Here is a 16462-nt window from a genome sequence, read left to right on the forward strand (position 1 = left end):
CTGGCTCGGTGGGAGACAGCCAGTGTGTTAAAAAAAAATCTTTTTTTTTTTTTAGTTTGAGTATCAGATAAGTAAAAGTATCACCGTTCATGTCCACTAATTAGTAAAATACATAAAAATGAATAAAAGTTCTTTTGAATAAGTCTTGAAAAATATACAGTGTTAGAAAAAAAATGTATAGAGATATTAATTTTTAAAAATTCAAGGGTCTTTGCAAATAAGGTGACATTGAAAATGATTTTCATACAGTGGAATCAATGAACTTGAGATATACTAAATCTGTGTTGCAGTGGTATAGTATTGTAATTATATATCTAATGGTCTTCAATACCAGCATTCTTTCTATTAAGAGATTAAGATTAAGATGTTTATTTTGACAATTTACATGGTTGTACAGAGGAATATAATAGTTGGGTGTACATACCAAAAGCCCTTTGTATGTAGAGCATTTTGGACAAGCTTAAAGATTAACTTATGATTAGGAAGGCAATAATATACAGTTCATATGGTCATTAGATGAGTTACAGTGAGTTCAGGAGAAATGAATATTCAGTCAGGTAATGCTTCATGGTTTTGATAAGTCTAGTAGAGACTTATTACACTATTGAATTAGTTAATAAAGATTATAGTATTACAATGTAACAATTTAAAACAATTTACAATATGATGTATTACAGTTTAGTACTATTTAAAACAATGAAATTTGGTATTACAATGGAACAATTTACATTATGATGTACTGTATTACAATCTACTACTATTTAAAACAATGAAAAACAGACATCGTAATTTGGAAGTAGTAAGCACAATATGAGTAGCTTTTGAGAAACTTCATAAAGTTAAGGAACAAACTTCTAAAGTCTGTGTGTCTAAAAACTTCATAAAGTTAAGTAACAAACTTCTAAAGTCTGTGCGTCTAAAAACTTCATCTCAGGAAAGAAGACTAGCTTTAACCTTGTAAATCAACTGTCTTTCATCCTTATAGGTAATCACTTTACTCTTTTCTTTCTCTGAAATTATATACGTACTGTAGTTGCAGAAGTTAAATTACATCTAAGAATAGTTATGGTTATTTCATAATACTGTACCTGTAACTCATTTGTGTGTTTTCACAGGTCCAATGTGGTATCTGAGTGAGCGTCTGCTGTGGCTCGGAGAAGACGGAGATGTAGTTGTCTCGGATACCAACCTCAACAACTCTGCCGCTATTCACACTTCGAATTTAGGAGTTTCCCATTTCATCGTGGTACTTCCAGACCTACAGCCTGTTCCAGGTAATCTTTTCAAGGCCTGAACCTTCAAGGGATTTTTAAAATGACATTGCCTGACAGTTATTTTTCTATGATTTGTAATTTATAAAAGAGTTAGGTTTACAATATGAACAATAATTGAGATACGTGCTTTTTTTATATACTTTATAGCAGTTTTTTAATTACATTGTGGTACTGTATATATTCTTATATCATATGTACTACTACTACTTGTGTTGTACAGTTTTTGATAGATTTCATTCTACTTGAGCTTCATTGATGATGTGGTTGTGTTTCAACTGTTTTCAGATGGTGTTGAAAGACCAGTTGTAACTCCAGGTCTGATTGATGCAAATTCACTTCTAGTGAAAGGAACCTGGACAAATTTTTCTCTCGAATGGAATCCCATCACTAATGTTAATTATGGTAGCCTTATGTATGAAGTCATCATTGACAATGGCAACAGCAAAAAAGCATTTCTCACGAATGAAACTATCATTCCCTACAAAGATGTACTGCCCCCATATTCTTCTCTCAAGGTATCAGTAAGAGGCATTACAGACTGGAGTGCAGGTACCCGGCTTTTGAAAAACCTTCATACACCAGCACACTTACCCGAAGCGCCTCAAGACCTGCGGACATTTGTACATAAAGTTCAGGTACGTACTGTACTTCATTAACCTGTAAACGGTCCAAGCAGATCTATGTTCACATGCGTAGTGCTCTAAAAGTAGATCTACGCTTTTTTTACATCTTTTCAAATATAAAAAAAAACCTAGATCAAAGTTTTTTTACACGTTTTCAAATGTAAAAAAAAAAAAGATTACTTTTTTACATACTATTAATTGTTGAAAAAGCGTATATATATGTTTGGACAGTTTACGGGTTAATGAGAGTAAAATATATAATACAGTAATACATGAAGATCATGCATTGTCAGTTGTATATTAATAACTAGAAGCAGTATGATGATTGAAAAGTAGAACTTTTTATGGATAATAAAGTTGTCTCATGCTGCTTGACAGGATTCAGTTGCGAAGATCTACCTACGTTGGTCTCCTCCAGAAAAACCAAATGGCGAAATAATTAATTATAAGATACTTTACTGCACTGCAGAAGTTGAAGAGAAATGCAAAAGTGAAATTGTGAATGGCAAGGTGATCCAGTTAACAGTTGAAAATCTGAGTTCTGACCATTTATATATGTTCAAGGTAAGAGAAAGGAGAATGAATGAGTTTATATTATCTGTACTGGATCCTTAAGAACTGGGATAATACATATATATTTATGAAGTTGCTGTCCACAGTGAAGCAGTAAATGAATACATATCTTACTGTCTGCAAGCACAGAAAATTGCTGCATCAACTTCAAAATAATTATAAAAAAAAAAAAATTCAGTCAACTAAATACTAGGCATTCATCTACAGCATTATACTGAATATAAATCATCTGATTAGATTTGAATTATTTTTTGAGTTATATAATAGATTCAGCTTGGTACAGTAATTGAGTTTTAACATTATTCTAGTTTATCATTATAATTTTGTGGGTGTAGCTTTATAGAACATCATACTTTTAGGTTGCTGCAATCAATGAGATGGGAAAAGGGCCTTATAGTTCTGGAGTAACAGAATCTCTCCAGCAGCACAAGCCAACTCCATCTCTCCTTGTGGTCAGTGACAAGTCTCTTATTAAGCTTGATGCAGACCTTCAAGAGGAAGTGGAGGTATTAAGTGAGAATTCCAGAGTACAGTGGGCAACACCTTTACTAAAGAATTCCTCCTTTGCATGGATGGATATGAATTCAGATATATATTTAACTGACATGAAGACAAACTTTACTGAGAGGGTATGTAGAATATGGTACAATATTAAAACTTAATTTGTTTTTTACATAGATGTATAAAGTTACCATTTTTGTTTTTAGTCATTGCAAATTTTTGTGTTAGTCATATGATGAAAGGCTTTCAGATATATGTACGTATATGTATATAGTATTGATTAGAATGCATTACGAGGTAAGACTGTAATAACTTGACAGTATATATTAAGTGCTTTATTAAGGATTCCTAATAGTTGCAGATCAAATTAAAATATCATTTCTGATAATCAGTGTATTTTATTTCATTTTTAGCTTTTGCGGCTTAATGATCAAGGTGTTGGGTTGGCAGTAGACTGGATTGGTGAAGTGATTCTCTGGGCTGAAAGAGAGTCAGTGGCATCAAATGAAATCAAGATTAAGACTTTCAATATTGACCAGAAAACTGAGACATTGGTTACATTATTAAACATAACAGGCAACATCAAGAAATTCTTACTGTCTCCAATGACCAGGTTAGATGTTTTACTTTCTTGTGTTATTTCAGAAGGCTGTAATTAATTTCAATTTTTTATTCAGGGGGAAACACTGAACCCTATGGTTATTTTATTTTAGTATCTTGTATGTCATGTTCTTAAGTCATTTTCTTAGATTTATCTTTCCTTCAGTCAGTAATTTTGGTTATAGATTATATTACTTTTAGAAGTAGGATAGGAATTTCTTGTAATATTAATAACATTCAAAAATTTATTTCCATAGCTAGATTAGTGTAATAGGTTTATTATAGAAGAATTTTCACATTTAATCAAATGGAGTAATGAAGTAAATTAGAGAAGGTTAACAAAGTGAATTTTTATTGGACATTGTCTAATACATATAATGTGTCAGAATCCCAAAGTTTAACTTTCCTACATTGGGTTTTAATTCTTCCTAATGATGTAGATGGTGTAGTGTTTAGAAATACCAGTTTCACTTTACATGTTTAATGTATTCATTTTAGAGTTTTCCATTTCATAATTAAGTACACTGGACTGATGTAGACTTACTGAACCGATTATTACTTAATATTATTTTGTAATTTTTATTTTCAGTCAGGTGTTCCTGCTGCATGACGGTCATAAAGATCTCCAGTTACTAAGTATGAGGCTCTCAGTTAACACACTACAGAATGTTTTCAGTGAAGAGAGGTGAGTGGCTTCAATTTTCTTTTAGATGTGTGTGAGACTGTCAGATCAGTCCCTCAGTATTCCTTATATAATTTGTAACTACAATGTGATTTGTGCAAGAATGAGACCTTTAAAGTCCTGTGTCAGAAGTTAAAGTTCAGAGGATTTTTACATTCAAAACTTAGCCAGAATAGTGGTGATCTTACTTGTGAGATACTGGATCAATCCCCATTACTTCTTACACAACACTGTAGGGAATATTTTGCTGTAAGTAAAGTTAATAATACTGATTCCACTTTACATGAAATATTTGGACAGCTTTTAAACATTTGTGAATGATTTGTCCTTAATTTTTTAGATTATTTGTTTAATTTAGTATGTAATGGTAAAGTTTGTTAGAATTGTTGTGTTAAAGTTTATATTTGGTTAAATCTAAATCTTTATTGTGTAGCCTCCCAGAGATATTTATAGCTTACTAAAGTTAGGTTGTAGTAACATTTATTCCTTTTAATGATTGTTCCTGTAGTCCTCAATCTATCTTAATAAGTGAGCCAATTTAGTTTTGTCGTGATTTTCATTGCAATCTGTGGAACTTTTTTCAAGAGGAATAGAATGTCTTTCTGTAGGTGTTGTTTTAATGACAATTTCTTGTCCCCATATTTATCTTTAATTATTTGTACTTTGACTGCCTTTTTTTTTTAAGTTTCTTCAATTTCTGCACTGTTATCAATGATTGGTATAGTGCCAAAACAAAAGCATTCACATTGCTAAACTCACAAACTAGTATTTAGTCACTTAGCCACAATACCAATTTACCTCATAATTTTGTAATATTTTAAACTTAAAATTTAATTTAAGTCTGCCCCAAATGCCTAGCCATGCTAGGTGTTCTAGTGGTACACTCTGTAATTATTATTTTACTACATGCAAACCACACAATAACCAAATTCTGTAAACTCAGCATTGTAATCCTTATAGAGAATAAACTTTGAATTTCAATTTGAATTGAATTTGAATTTGAATTGGTGGGCTGTGTTAATTGCTCTTTTCGATATGCCATCATTATCCTTTATAGTATGATCAGTACAGTACCTTCACGTTATCTAATATGATATGATACTGGTGTTGTATTTAAATAAGAAAATATGATATTGGTGCTGAACATGTAAGGTGAGGGTACCATCAACACCCTTTTACTGGTTTCAAGGTACCCCTTTATTCCTTGAAGGAACCAAGGAAGAAACTTGGTCCACACAGTCATCCAGTAAATTGCTGTACAGACTGAGAGTGCTTAGTCTGACAGACTAAGTAATTCTCACATCAGAGCCATCCAGATGACACGACTAATCATCATATGCCCCATACTCATTCATTTTCCCTGAGCCTTCTAAATCTTATTCTAATTTTGTAAGCACTTACATTTTTGCTCTATTCTCTGATGCAGTATTGGATTTTTTTTAATATACCATATGCAATATTTTTTTTAAATATTTTAAGTACTTAAACATGAGCCTGTTTTTGTACACATTTCAGGAGTTCAGATTGTAACTGCATGACAACTCCCAGACTGGGCGGAGGCATTGCACTGGACACTTCAAATACATCTGATCTCTCTCTATATTTTGTTGCATCTCAGCCACTTCTGGAGCCTCTCAGAACTACAACTGTTTATAAAACTGATCTTTCTGGATGTTTTTGTGAAGCCATTTTTGTGCCCGAAGACTATGGATATGGTAAGACTGCAGTATTAATGTTGATGTTTTACATTATTTTGTGTTTGTCTCTTAAATTGAGTGTTGTTATTCATAATATACATAAAATTTATGATTATTTTTTATAGAATAAGACATTATTATACTGCTGACAGCTAATTCACAATTTAGAAACAAGATGTGGATACATTGTGTAGTTGTAACTGGTCATTGTCCAGTTTTCATTTCCAATTTCTGTTTACATGAATTGTTTCATTATTGTGACTTGAATTCATAACTTTTCTGCATTTATGAATATTAATATCCTCAGGTGCCTGTACTGAAATAGCAGTTGATTATGCTTATCTATACTGTTTTATGGCAAGTAATCAGACTCTTCTGTGGCTGCCTAAAAGGGGTATAGAAAAACCTGAAGACTTGCACTCTCAGCCACTGCACAATACAACATCTCTTATTCCAGTTGATCTTGCCATACAACCTATGCCAGGTAAAATATGTTTGGTGTTTTTTAAAGTGGTGTGAATGTGCTGAGGGGCCAAAGTTGTTGCCTCAGGAAGATGATGAGGGAAAACCTGGAAACTTATTGAATATGTATATACTACACTTACCATACATAACGTATATTCACAACTGTTTTTGGCATAACTCATATTTTTATTATTTGTTATTTCAGCAGAAAATTCCTATTATGAAATATGTACTGAATACTACATCTTGAGGTGGTATGGGTATTTAAAGAGGATGGAGCAGAATAGGATGATGCAGTGAGTGCATGAATCAGTGTGTGAGAGGTCATACATTGCCTGGGGAATAGGAGGCATTCAAGCTTGATCCATGGAAATGTAGGGTAGCTCCAGTTCCTTTGATCACAAACCTATCACCAGCATCTTGGTATCTCCCTTGAAGCATCCAATTTAATATCTCATATCTCACTTAAGTTGATACTTTAATGTGCCTAATGTCACCTTGCCTTGGTGAGAGACAGCCAGTGTATTAAGAAAATATTTTGTGAAGGGCTCCAGGTGGGCATCAACCAAATCTTTCAGTGGGCTGCAGAAAACAATATGAAGTTCAACGATGAGAAATTTCAATTACGCAGATATGGTAAACGCGAGGAAATTAAATCTTCATCAGAGTACAAAACAAATTCTGGCCACAAAATAGAGCGAAACACCAACGTCAAAGACCTGGGAGTGATCATGTCGGAGGATCTCGCCTTCAAGGACCATAACATTGTATCAATCGCAGCTGCTAGAAAAATGACAGGATGGATAATGAGAACCTTCAAAACTAGGGATGCCAAGCCCATGATGACACTCTTCAGGTCACTTGTTTTATCTAGGCTGGAATATTGCTGCACACTAACAACACCTTTCAAGGCAGGTGAAATTGCTGACCTAGAAAATGTACAGAGAACCTTCACGGCACACTTAACAGAGATAAAACACCTCAATTACTGGGAGTGCTTGAGGTTCCTGAACCTGTATTCACTGGAACACAGGCAGGAGAGATACATGATTATATACACCTGGAAAATCCTAGAGGGACTAGTACCGAACTTGCACACGAAAATCACTCGCTGCGAAAGCAAAAGACTTGGCAGACGATGCAACATCCCCCAATGAAAAGCAGGGGTGTCACTAGCACGTTAAGAGACCATACAATAAGTGTCAGGGGCTCGAGACTGTTCAACTGCCTCCCAGCATACATAAGGGGGATTACCAACAGACCCCTGGCAGTCTTCAAGCTGGCACTGGACAAGCACCTAAAGTTGGTAACAGCCTGGTTGATCAGGCTCTGATCCACCAGGAGGTCTGGTCACAGACCGGGCTGCGGGGGCGTTGACCCCCGGAACTCTCTCCAGGTAAACTCCAGGGAAACTGGATAGCCGGACTTAAGTCCTGGAGGTGGAAAGTACAGTGCCTGCACTTTGAAGGAGGGGGTTGAGATATTTGCTGTGTAGAGTGACATCTAATCTGTTGTATCTTCACACCTCTGGCAAGACAGTGATAGTGTGAATAATGGTGAAGGCATTTCTTCTTCAGGTCACCCTGCTTTGGTGGGAGTGACATCTAAACTGTCATATCTTAGTGCCTCTGCAAGGACAGTGATTATGTGTGAATGATGGTGAAAGTGTTTCTGTTTATTTGACTCACCTGCCTCAGCGGGAAACAGCCGACGTGTTGAAAAAAAATGTAAAAGAGCTATTTTAACATTGAAGAATTTTATTTGCTATTTGTTTTCTGTTCTCTCCTTAAAGGCCATCCATTTGTAATGTGTTAATTTTGCCTAAGATTATTAACCCATATAGTACAGTACTATTTTCTCCTAGATTTATCATAAATGAGAAAATTGTAATTGTTCATATCTTGTTATGACAGTAGGGCATTAAACATTTACCCTTTTTTGTCTGTCTTTGTTTTTATATATGTATATTATCCATGTGTTTCTGGTAATCTCATTCATCAGATTATGACTTGTGTGTATTACGTACTTGTATTTTGCTCAGTGCTAGTTTTAAAGTGAATGTTATACTGCGGTTTACTAAAATAATTCTCTGCATACTAGTGAACAATCATTTATATATTTATTAAATTTTTCAATTCTCTCCCATATTCCACTGAGGGAGGGCGACCTTAAAAGAAAAATGAAAGCTTTTCTTTTTAAATTTAGTAATTTATACAGGAGAAGGGGTTACTATCCCCTTGCTCTCAGCATTTTAGTTGCCGCTTACAGTACGCATGAAGAAGAATTCTCTTCCACTTCCTTATGGAGAATATTAATATTCTTCTTTTAACACACCGGCCATATCCCACCAAGGCGGGGTGGCCCACAAAGAAAAACGAAAGTTTCTCCTTTTACATTTAGTAATATATGCAGGAGAAATGGTTACTAGCCCCTTGCTCCCAGCATTTTAGTCGCCTCTTACGACACGCATGGCTTACAGAGGAAGAATTTCATTGCACTTCCCCATGGAGAATATTAATATTAGGTTCTTAAAATTTAGTTTCTTGTTTCTGACCTTACTGGTAATAAAGAAACCCTGTTTATTCTCACAGATGCAGAATGCTTAGTCACATCCAATTACACAGAAGCTCCCACGAATGCTGGCACAACAGAAACGGTTATTGCCATACAGTTGACAGCTCCGGAAGCTAAGACAGATAACTGCAGATTGATAATTCCACCACCTGTTACCTACATTGGATATTATGCTCCTGTAACACACAATGAGTCAGTCTCCTGCTTCACTGATATAACTCACTGCCAGTATATGGTAAGCTTGAATATTTAACACATCAGTTAATTTCTGATACTGTACTGTAAGTAAAAGTTAATATTTTTTCCATTTTACATAATAAAATTTTTACAGTTGACCACTGAACATTCAGAAGAATCCAGAAGAAAATTAAGAAAATCTCATAAAAATATAAGTACATACCAGTATACTAATGAGAGATAAGCAAGCACCTGAAGCTAGTGTGTGAGCTTGTGCTCCTTTGTTTTGCTCTGTACTAAATTTCCTAAGGGTGGCTCTCTGGTTGGAAGAGTGGGCTAGGAGATGTGTTTTGAAGCAACAGTATTATTACTTTTTATTTGGGAGGCTGAGGGATTTTGGAGGGTTTGAGCCCCCTGAACCTCCCATTGGGGTTGACCCCAACCTTGAAAAACCTAGTGTCACCTCACCTTGAAATACCAAACATTTTGAGTTCCAAGTGATGGGAAAATCAATGGAAGTCTCTCTTTAATAATGTGTCCCCAACAAATTCATGACTAATAGATACAACACCAGTTCTGTAGCATTTATCATTTAATTTAATTCTTGTTTACATTTGCCTAAAATGGTATTGATAATTAAGAATATTTTCAGTCATTGTAAACATTTTAAATTGTGAATTTAAATTGAGTCAATTAGCATGTATAACATGGAAAGTTAAGTTTATTTCTTCATTTTTGTTTATTCAAAGACTTGAATTTTTGGTGTTTGGGATTTTTAAGATGATGATGATGATGATTATTATTATATTCTTAGATGAACATTGCACACTGGAAATTTCTGTTTTCATTATACTGAATAGCATCCATATTTAACAAATGCAAGATTACCTTAAATGAATAATTCATATTTCAGAAGAGTATGAGAAATGTCATAAGAGTAACTGGACTGCAGCCATACACTCAGTATGTGTTTCGTGGTGCCGTAGAGACAATCTATAACAAAAGAATGGGAATCAAATCTGTAGCAGGTCCAGCTGCCATATTTAAAACAAAGGCCAAAGGTATGTTTTATTTATGAAGATTTTAACTTTTGCACTGTGTAATATATACTAAAGATATATACTAAAGGAGAGGCTTGGGATATTGGCTGTTTGGAGTGACATCTAAACTGTCATATCTGGGAGCCTCTGCAAAGACAATGATTGTGTGTGAGTGAAGGTGAAAGTGTTTCTTGTTTAGATCACCCTGCCTCAGTGAGAGATGGCTGATGTGTTGATAAAAAATAAGCTTTATACAGTGGATTACTTTATTCCTGAGAGCATTTGTTAAATTTCTTTGTATATAGTATGTCTGTTGGCCATTGATATAAAAATCACTTGTGAGGTCAGAACCAGTGGCATCGTGAGAGGGGGCAGGGGGGGGCGGGCCACCCTGGGTGACACCATAGAGCCTCTAAAGAAGGTAATATTAATGCCCAAAACAGTGCTACAGCAACATAATAGAAGAATCCTTCATTTCTATATATGTAGCCTCTTATGTGATTTTTTTTTTTCAACAAGTCTGCCGTCTCCCACCAAGGCAGGGTAACCCAAAAAGAAAGAAAGTCCCCAAAAAGAAAATACTTTAATCATCATTCAACACTTTCACCTCACTCATACATAATCACTGGCTTTGCAGAGGTGCTCAGATACAACAGTTTAGAAGTCCCTCCAAACTGTCGATATCCCAAACCTCTCCTAAAATGTAGACAGTAAACGTACTTGGTAATTCTCAAAATCCTCCCTTGGGCCTAGTTCCCTAAGTCCCCACCAGAGGGCAGGTCCTCAAATTAGACATACCTGGCCATGCCTCTTTCTCTCTTGACAACTGGCAACCTACCTGTGAACAGCTTCCCTCCTGGACTGGCTTTGGCTTAAAGTGCAGGCATTGTACTTCCCACCTCCAGGACTTGAATCCAGCTAATCAGTTTCCCTGAATTCCCTCACAAAATATTGCCCTGCTCACATTCCAACAGCTTGTCAGGTCCCAAAAACCATTTGCCTCCACTCACTCCTAGCAAACATGCTCGTATATTTTTTTATTAACACACTCGCTGTTTCTTACTGAGGCAGGGTAACCCGAAAAAGAAAACTTTCGCCATCATTCACACTATCACTCTCTTGACAGAGGCACACAGATACAACAGTTTAGATACCACTCTAAACAGTAAATATCCCAAATCCCTCCTGTAGTGTGCAAGCACATATATTTACAAGAAACTTAAAATTCAAGTACGTATATTTTTATGCACAAATCAAAATATTATTTGTTTTCTTTTTTTTTTTCTTTCCAATATTTATTTTTATTTTATTATTCTGATATGCAGATTATATTTTAAATGTTTAACTTGCAGCACCAGAGGGTGTAGACAAAGTAACAGCTGAAGCACTGTCTCCAGAAGAAATTAAAGTGACTTTTAACGTCAGTGAAGGACAGATGTGCGAAGTTTATTGGCAAAGAGCAGACACCAACCTTGGCCCCATTCATCCCACAGTTAACAGCACGCAGGAAATATCAGTCAGAATTAACAGACTGCTTCCTAACACTAAATATGAGGTCCTACACTTCTTTTTATTTTCCATTGAGTAATCCATTATTTGTTCTTTATGAAAGTTTAGTACAGTTTTCTGTGCTCAGTCTTAAGATTATGAAAAAAATAGGAAATAGTAAGAATTTATCATGAGTATAGCAGTAAAGTTTTATGATTAAAACTCTCAATGTACATGTCTTTTAATATTTATTAGTTTAAGTATTTTATTACAGTATATTCAATTTAGAACATAAAACTATGAAAATTAAGGGTATTAGAATCTTCTTTAAAACTATTTCTTGAATGTATTTTTGCTTTATATACCTATGGCACTATATCTGAATTAAAATTTAATATTTTAATACAGTATAAACTAGAAGTGTTTATATACTTAAAATTCATCCATTGCATTGTGTATTCTTGCAACTTAGGTCTGGGTAAGAGTCTATTCCCAAGATAGACTTGTGCATACAAACAGTCCACGAGTGACTGTCATCACCCTTCCTGAACTACCACACATCAGATTGAAAAATGCAACCGCACGCACACTTTTCATTAACTGGAAGGCACCATCAGACAGATCTGTTTTGCGACACGCTGTAAGTACATTGCCAATTACTAAATTTTTGAAGTATGATGATAAACCTTTCAGCTTATTTTATTAACTGGATTTCAGCTTCATTCTGTAATGTACATTTCTTTCAGTGATAGAATAAAATGCTTCAGAGAGAAGTTTATTTTGTGGAGCACTTAAGTCTCATTCTTATTTAAATATAAAATTAATACCCCTGAATTCACTTCTATGAGCACGCATACATTGTCTTTGGCGTGTCCTTTTTGGATAATGGGACAGTACGCTATATATCTTTTGACCATTCTTCTGTATATAATGTCACTTTAACATACGTACCTAGCAATGTAACTTTTGAATTTTATTCAATCACTCATCACTGACTTTCTCTGCCATCACGTTATGAGTGCTAACTCAAGTTATTTCACATACATTACACTTAATAAATACTAATCATTCTCATTATTTTTATGTCAGTTTCAGTATACAGCCTTTGGTGACAGTATCTGGGAAAATCTCACCATGGAGCAAACAACTGCTGGACAAACCTATTTTGCCAACATCACCCATCTGGCACCTGCCACCTCATACATATTTAGAGTTCAGGTTATATACAATAATACTTACTACAGTTATACATGGCCTGAACAACCTCTCTTTAATTTTTCCACATTGGGTGAGTTCTTTCATTGGCACTATATTTTTGTTTATTTTTGTGAATATAATAACAATTGCTCCGTATATACATATTTATTGCAGAAATTCATTTTGATTTTGGTAAAATTTAATCAGTTCATGCACACTTTTGAAAGTTTGTTGTCTGATGAATGTTTCAAATTAATAAGATTTTTCAAAGTTAAAAATTAGTTAACCAGAAGTAAGTTAACAATAAGTATTTGGTGTGTAGCTGAGATTCCAGGTGAACCAGGACAAGTGATGCGGCAGCAGGTGGGCGGGGTCTTGCCTGGCGGTGGCTTGAGGCTCTGGTGGAGTGAGGCAAAACCAAATGGTGCTCCAGTTATTGCATACACCCTGCAAGCTTCCCTGTATAATTCCAATGACTTCGACAACAATATTACCTATGCTACCATATATAATGGATCGGGTAAAGTGCACGAGTTATTTTTGTATAAATTTTCTATAATCCTACTGTATTAGAATTTGGCATTTTAAGTAGATGATCTTACATGAAGTAAATGCGAGGGTCTTGGCAAGAGGCGTGGAGTTAAAAGATAAAGAATCACACACAAAGTGGGAGTTGTCACAGCTGCTCTTTGCTGATGACACTGTGCTCTTGGGAGATTCTGAAGAGAAGTTGCAGAGATTGGTGGATGAATTTGGTAGGGTGTGCAAAAGAAGAAAATTAAAGGTGAATACAGGAAAGAGTAAGGTTATGAGGATAACAAAAAGATTAGGTGATGAAAGATTGAATATCAGATTGGAGGGAGAGAGTATGGAGGAGGTGAACGTATTCAGATATTTGGGAGTGGACGTGTCAGCGGATGGGTCTATGAAAGATGAGGTGAATCATAGAATTGATGAGGGAAAAAGAGTGAGTGGTGCACTTAGGAGTCTGTGGAGACAAAGAACTTTGTCCTTGGAGGCAAAGAGGGGAATGTATGAGAGTATAGTTTTACCAACGCTCTTATATGGGTGTGAAGCGTGGGTGATGAATGTTGCAGCGAGGAGAAGGCTGGAGGCAGTGGAGATGTCATGTCTGAGGGCAATGTGTGGTGTGAATATAATGCAGAGAATTCGTAGTTTGGAAGTTAGGAGGAGGTGCGGGATTACCAAAACTGTTGTCCAGAGGGCTGAGGAAGGGTTGTTGAGGTGGTTCGGACATGTAGAGAGAATGGAGCGAAACAGAATGACTTCAAGAGTGTATCAGTCTGTAGTGGAAGGAAGGCGGGGTAGGGGTCGGCCTAGGAAGGGTTGGAGGGAGGGGGTAAAGGAGGTTTTGTGTGCGAGGGGCTTGGACTTCCAGCAGGCATGCGTGAGCGTGTTTGATAGGAGTGAATGGAGACAAATGGTTTTTAATACTTGACGTGCTGTTGGAGTGTGAGCAAAGTAACATTTATGAAGGGATTCAGGGAAACCGGCAGGCCGGACTTGAGTCCTGGAGATGGGAAGTACAGTGCCTGCACTCTGAAGGAGGGGTGTTAATGTTGCAGTTTAAAAACTGTAGTGTAAAGCACCCTTCTGGCAAGACAGTGATGGAGTGAATGATGGTGAAAGTTTTTCTTTTTCGGGCCACCCTGCCTTGGTGGGAATCGGCCGGTGTGATAATAAAATAAAATAAATAAAAATCTTACATGTGTATTAATTTATGTTACTGCTCTGTGGAGTTGTATATTAATTTATAAAATCCGTAGGACAGTAATTAATAGATACTAATTTTTTACAGATAATTATTGGCTTATCAAAGGATTAGAAGCAGAATCCAGTTACATCTTTCGAGTCCGTGCCATAAATGAACTTGGAGCTGGCCCTTGGGGAGAAGTCAATGTGATTGACACAGTAGTTGGGCCAACCATGCTGACACAGACTGATCTCCCTACAATTCTTGCATCAACTATACCAACATCTCTGATTTTTTTTGGAGTGTTTTTTACAAGTCTTATATATGGTAAATACAGTATAGTGTACTGTTATTAATTTTTTTTTTCACAACAGTCGTCTCCCACCAAGGTACGGTGACTGTCAGTCATTCAGAGACTGTCTTACCAGAAGCATGCTTATGTCACAATTCAGATTACCCTCCAAATGAAGCATCCCCCACCCCTTCTGAGTGCAGACACTGCCTCTCCCACCTCCAGGACTCAAGTACAACTAACCAGTTTCTCTGAATCCCTTCATCAGAGTTACCTTGCTCACACTCCAACAGCACATCTATGAAAAACCACTTGCCTCTATTCACTTCCATTTAAAATGCTCTCACAAGTCTGCTGAATGCTCAAGCCCCTAAAACTCATAGCCTCTCATACCCCCTCCCTCCCCCAGATTTATTAACCTCTTAGTCAACCTATCCCTCTCCAACCTCTACATGACCAAACCACTTCACCAACCCCTCCTCAGCCTAGTAAAGTTTTTAAGTGATGCTCAAATTTTCAACTTTGTATAGTAGTACAGTGGACCCTCAGTTAATGCCTTTAATCCGTTCCAGAGAGCTAGGCTTTAATCGATTTAGCCTTTAACCGAATTAATTTTCCCTATAAGAAATAATGGAAATCCAATTAATCCGTTCCAGACACCCAAAAGTATTAAACAAAATAATTATTTTACATGAAATATACATTTTCCTACACAGAAAACAATGATACATGAAGAATAAAACAATAATAACATCACACTTACCTTTATTGTGGACTTGTTGATGAGTGATGAAATGGGAGAAGGGCAGAGGATGAAGATGTTCTATTGTTTGGAAGGGGAATCCCCTTCCATAAGGACTTCAGGTAATAAGTCCTTTTCTGGCTTGTGTCCTAGGAGTATCTTTTCCTCTTGAGTAATGTAGGTCCTGTTTGGCATTTTCTTCCTAAACAGTCCTTTTTCGTCACAATTGAACACTTGGGGTTTTAATTTTTCAGCCTCTATGTACCCCTTAAAGTCCTGCACATATTTTTCAGTCGCTTTTTTGTCAGAACTGGCAGCCTCTCCATGCCTTATCAAACCATACCACCATCACAACCACTACCATCCTCTACCACCATCACAATTGCTACCATCCTCTACCATCATCACTGCAACCCTCTACCATCATCACTACCACCCTCTACCACCATCACAATCGCTACCACCCTATACCACCATCACAGTCTCTACCACCCTCTACCACCACCACTACCACCATCACAACCACCATCACAACCACTACCACCCTCTACCACCACCCCTTTCGTATTTTTCTACAAACTTTTTCTAAATTATATGTGTTTCTCACATTCTTTACCATAGGGCTGGCACTAGAAGCTGTCTTGGGGCCCTTGGTGGCTTATTTAGCAGTTACAAGCACCAAAAACAATGGAATAATACAAAATGTATCGCATGTACGCGCGGAATCATCTTCACTGGCTTTGTAAACAATGGCACACTGGTTGGTACGTACACGGAGTGAGTGGCCGGCCCTGCTAAGGGCGCCGTGCTGACACGTTCAGGA

General features: G+C 36.3%; 1 protein-coding gene across 3 annotated transcripts in view; it reads left to right on the forward strand.

The window, feature by feature from the left end:
- Positions 1-16462, forward strand: part of LOC128687547 (proto-oncogene tyrosine-protein kinase ROS) — a 181493-nt gene that overhangs the window by 155403 nt on the left and 9628 nt on the right. For all 3 annotated transcript variants that reach the window (XM_070085354.1, XM_070085359.1, XM_070085365.1), the window contains 15 exons: positions 1116-1274; positions 1560-1909; positions 2276-2461; positions 2830-3099; positions 3385-3584; positions 4161-4256; positions 5769-5968; positions 6258-6434; positions 9007-9224; positions 10080-10227; positions 11559-11761; positions 12167-12334; positions 12784-12982; positions 13214-13411; positions 14711-14932. In XM_070085354.1, the coding sequence (XP_069941455.1) occupies positions 1116-1274; positions 1560-1909; positions 2276-2461; positions 2830-3099; positions 3385-3584; positions 4161-4256; positions 5769-5968; positions 6258-6434; positions 9007-9224; positions 10080-10227; positions 11559-11761; positions 12167-12334; positions 12784-12982; positions 13214-13411; positions 14711-14932 (2994 nt within the window). The remainder of the gene's footprint in view (positions 1-1115; positions 1275-1559; positions 1910-2275; positions 2462-2829; positions 3100-3384; positions 3585-4160; positions 4257-5768; positions 5969-6257; positions 6435-9006; positions 9225-10079; positions 10228-11558; positions 11762-12166; positions 12335-12783; positions 12983-13213; positions 13412-14710; positions 14933-16462) is intronic.

Source organism: Cherax quadricarinatus, chromosome 1 (assembly GCF_038502225.1).
Source record: "Cherax quadricarinatus isolate ZL_2023a chromosome 1, ASM3850222v1, whole genome shotgun sequence".
In the NCBI taxonomy this organism is placed as follows: Eukaryota; Metazoa; Arthropoda; class Malacostraca; order Decapoda; family Parastacidae; genus Cherax; species Cherax quadricarinatus.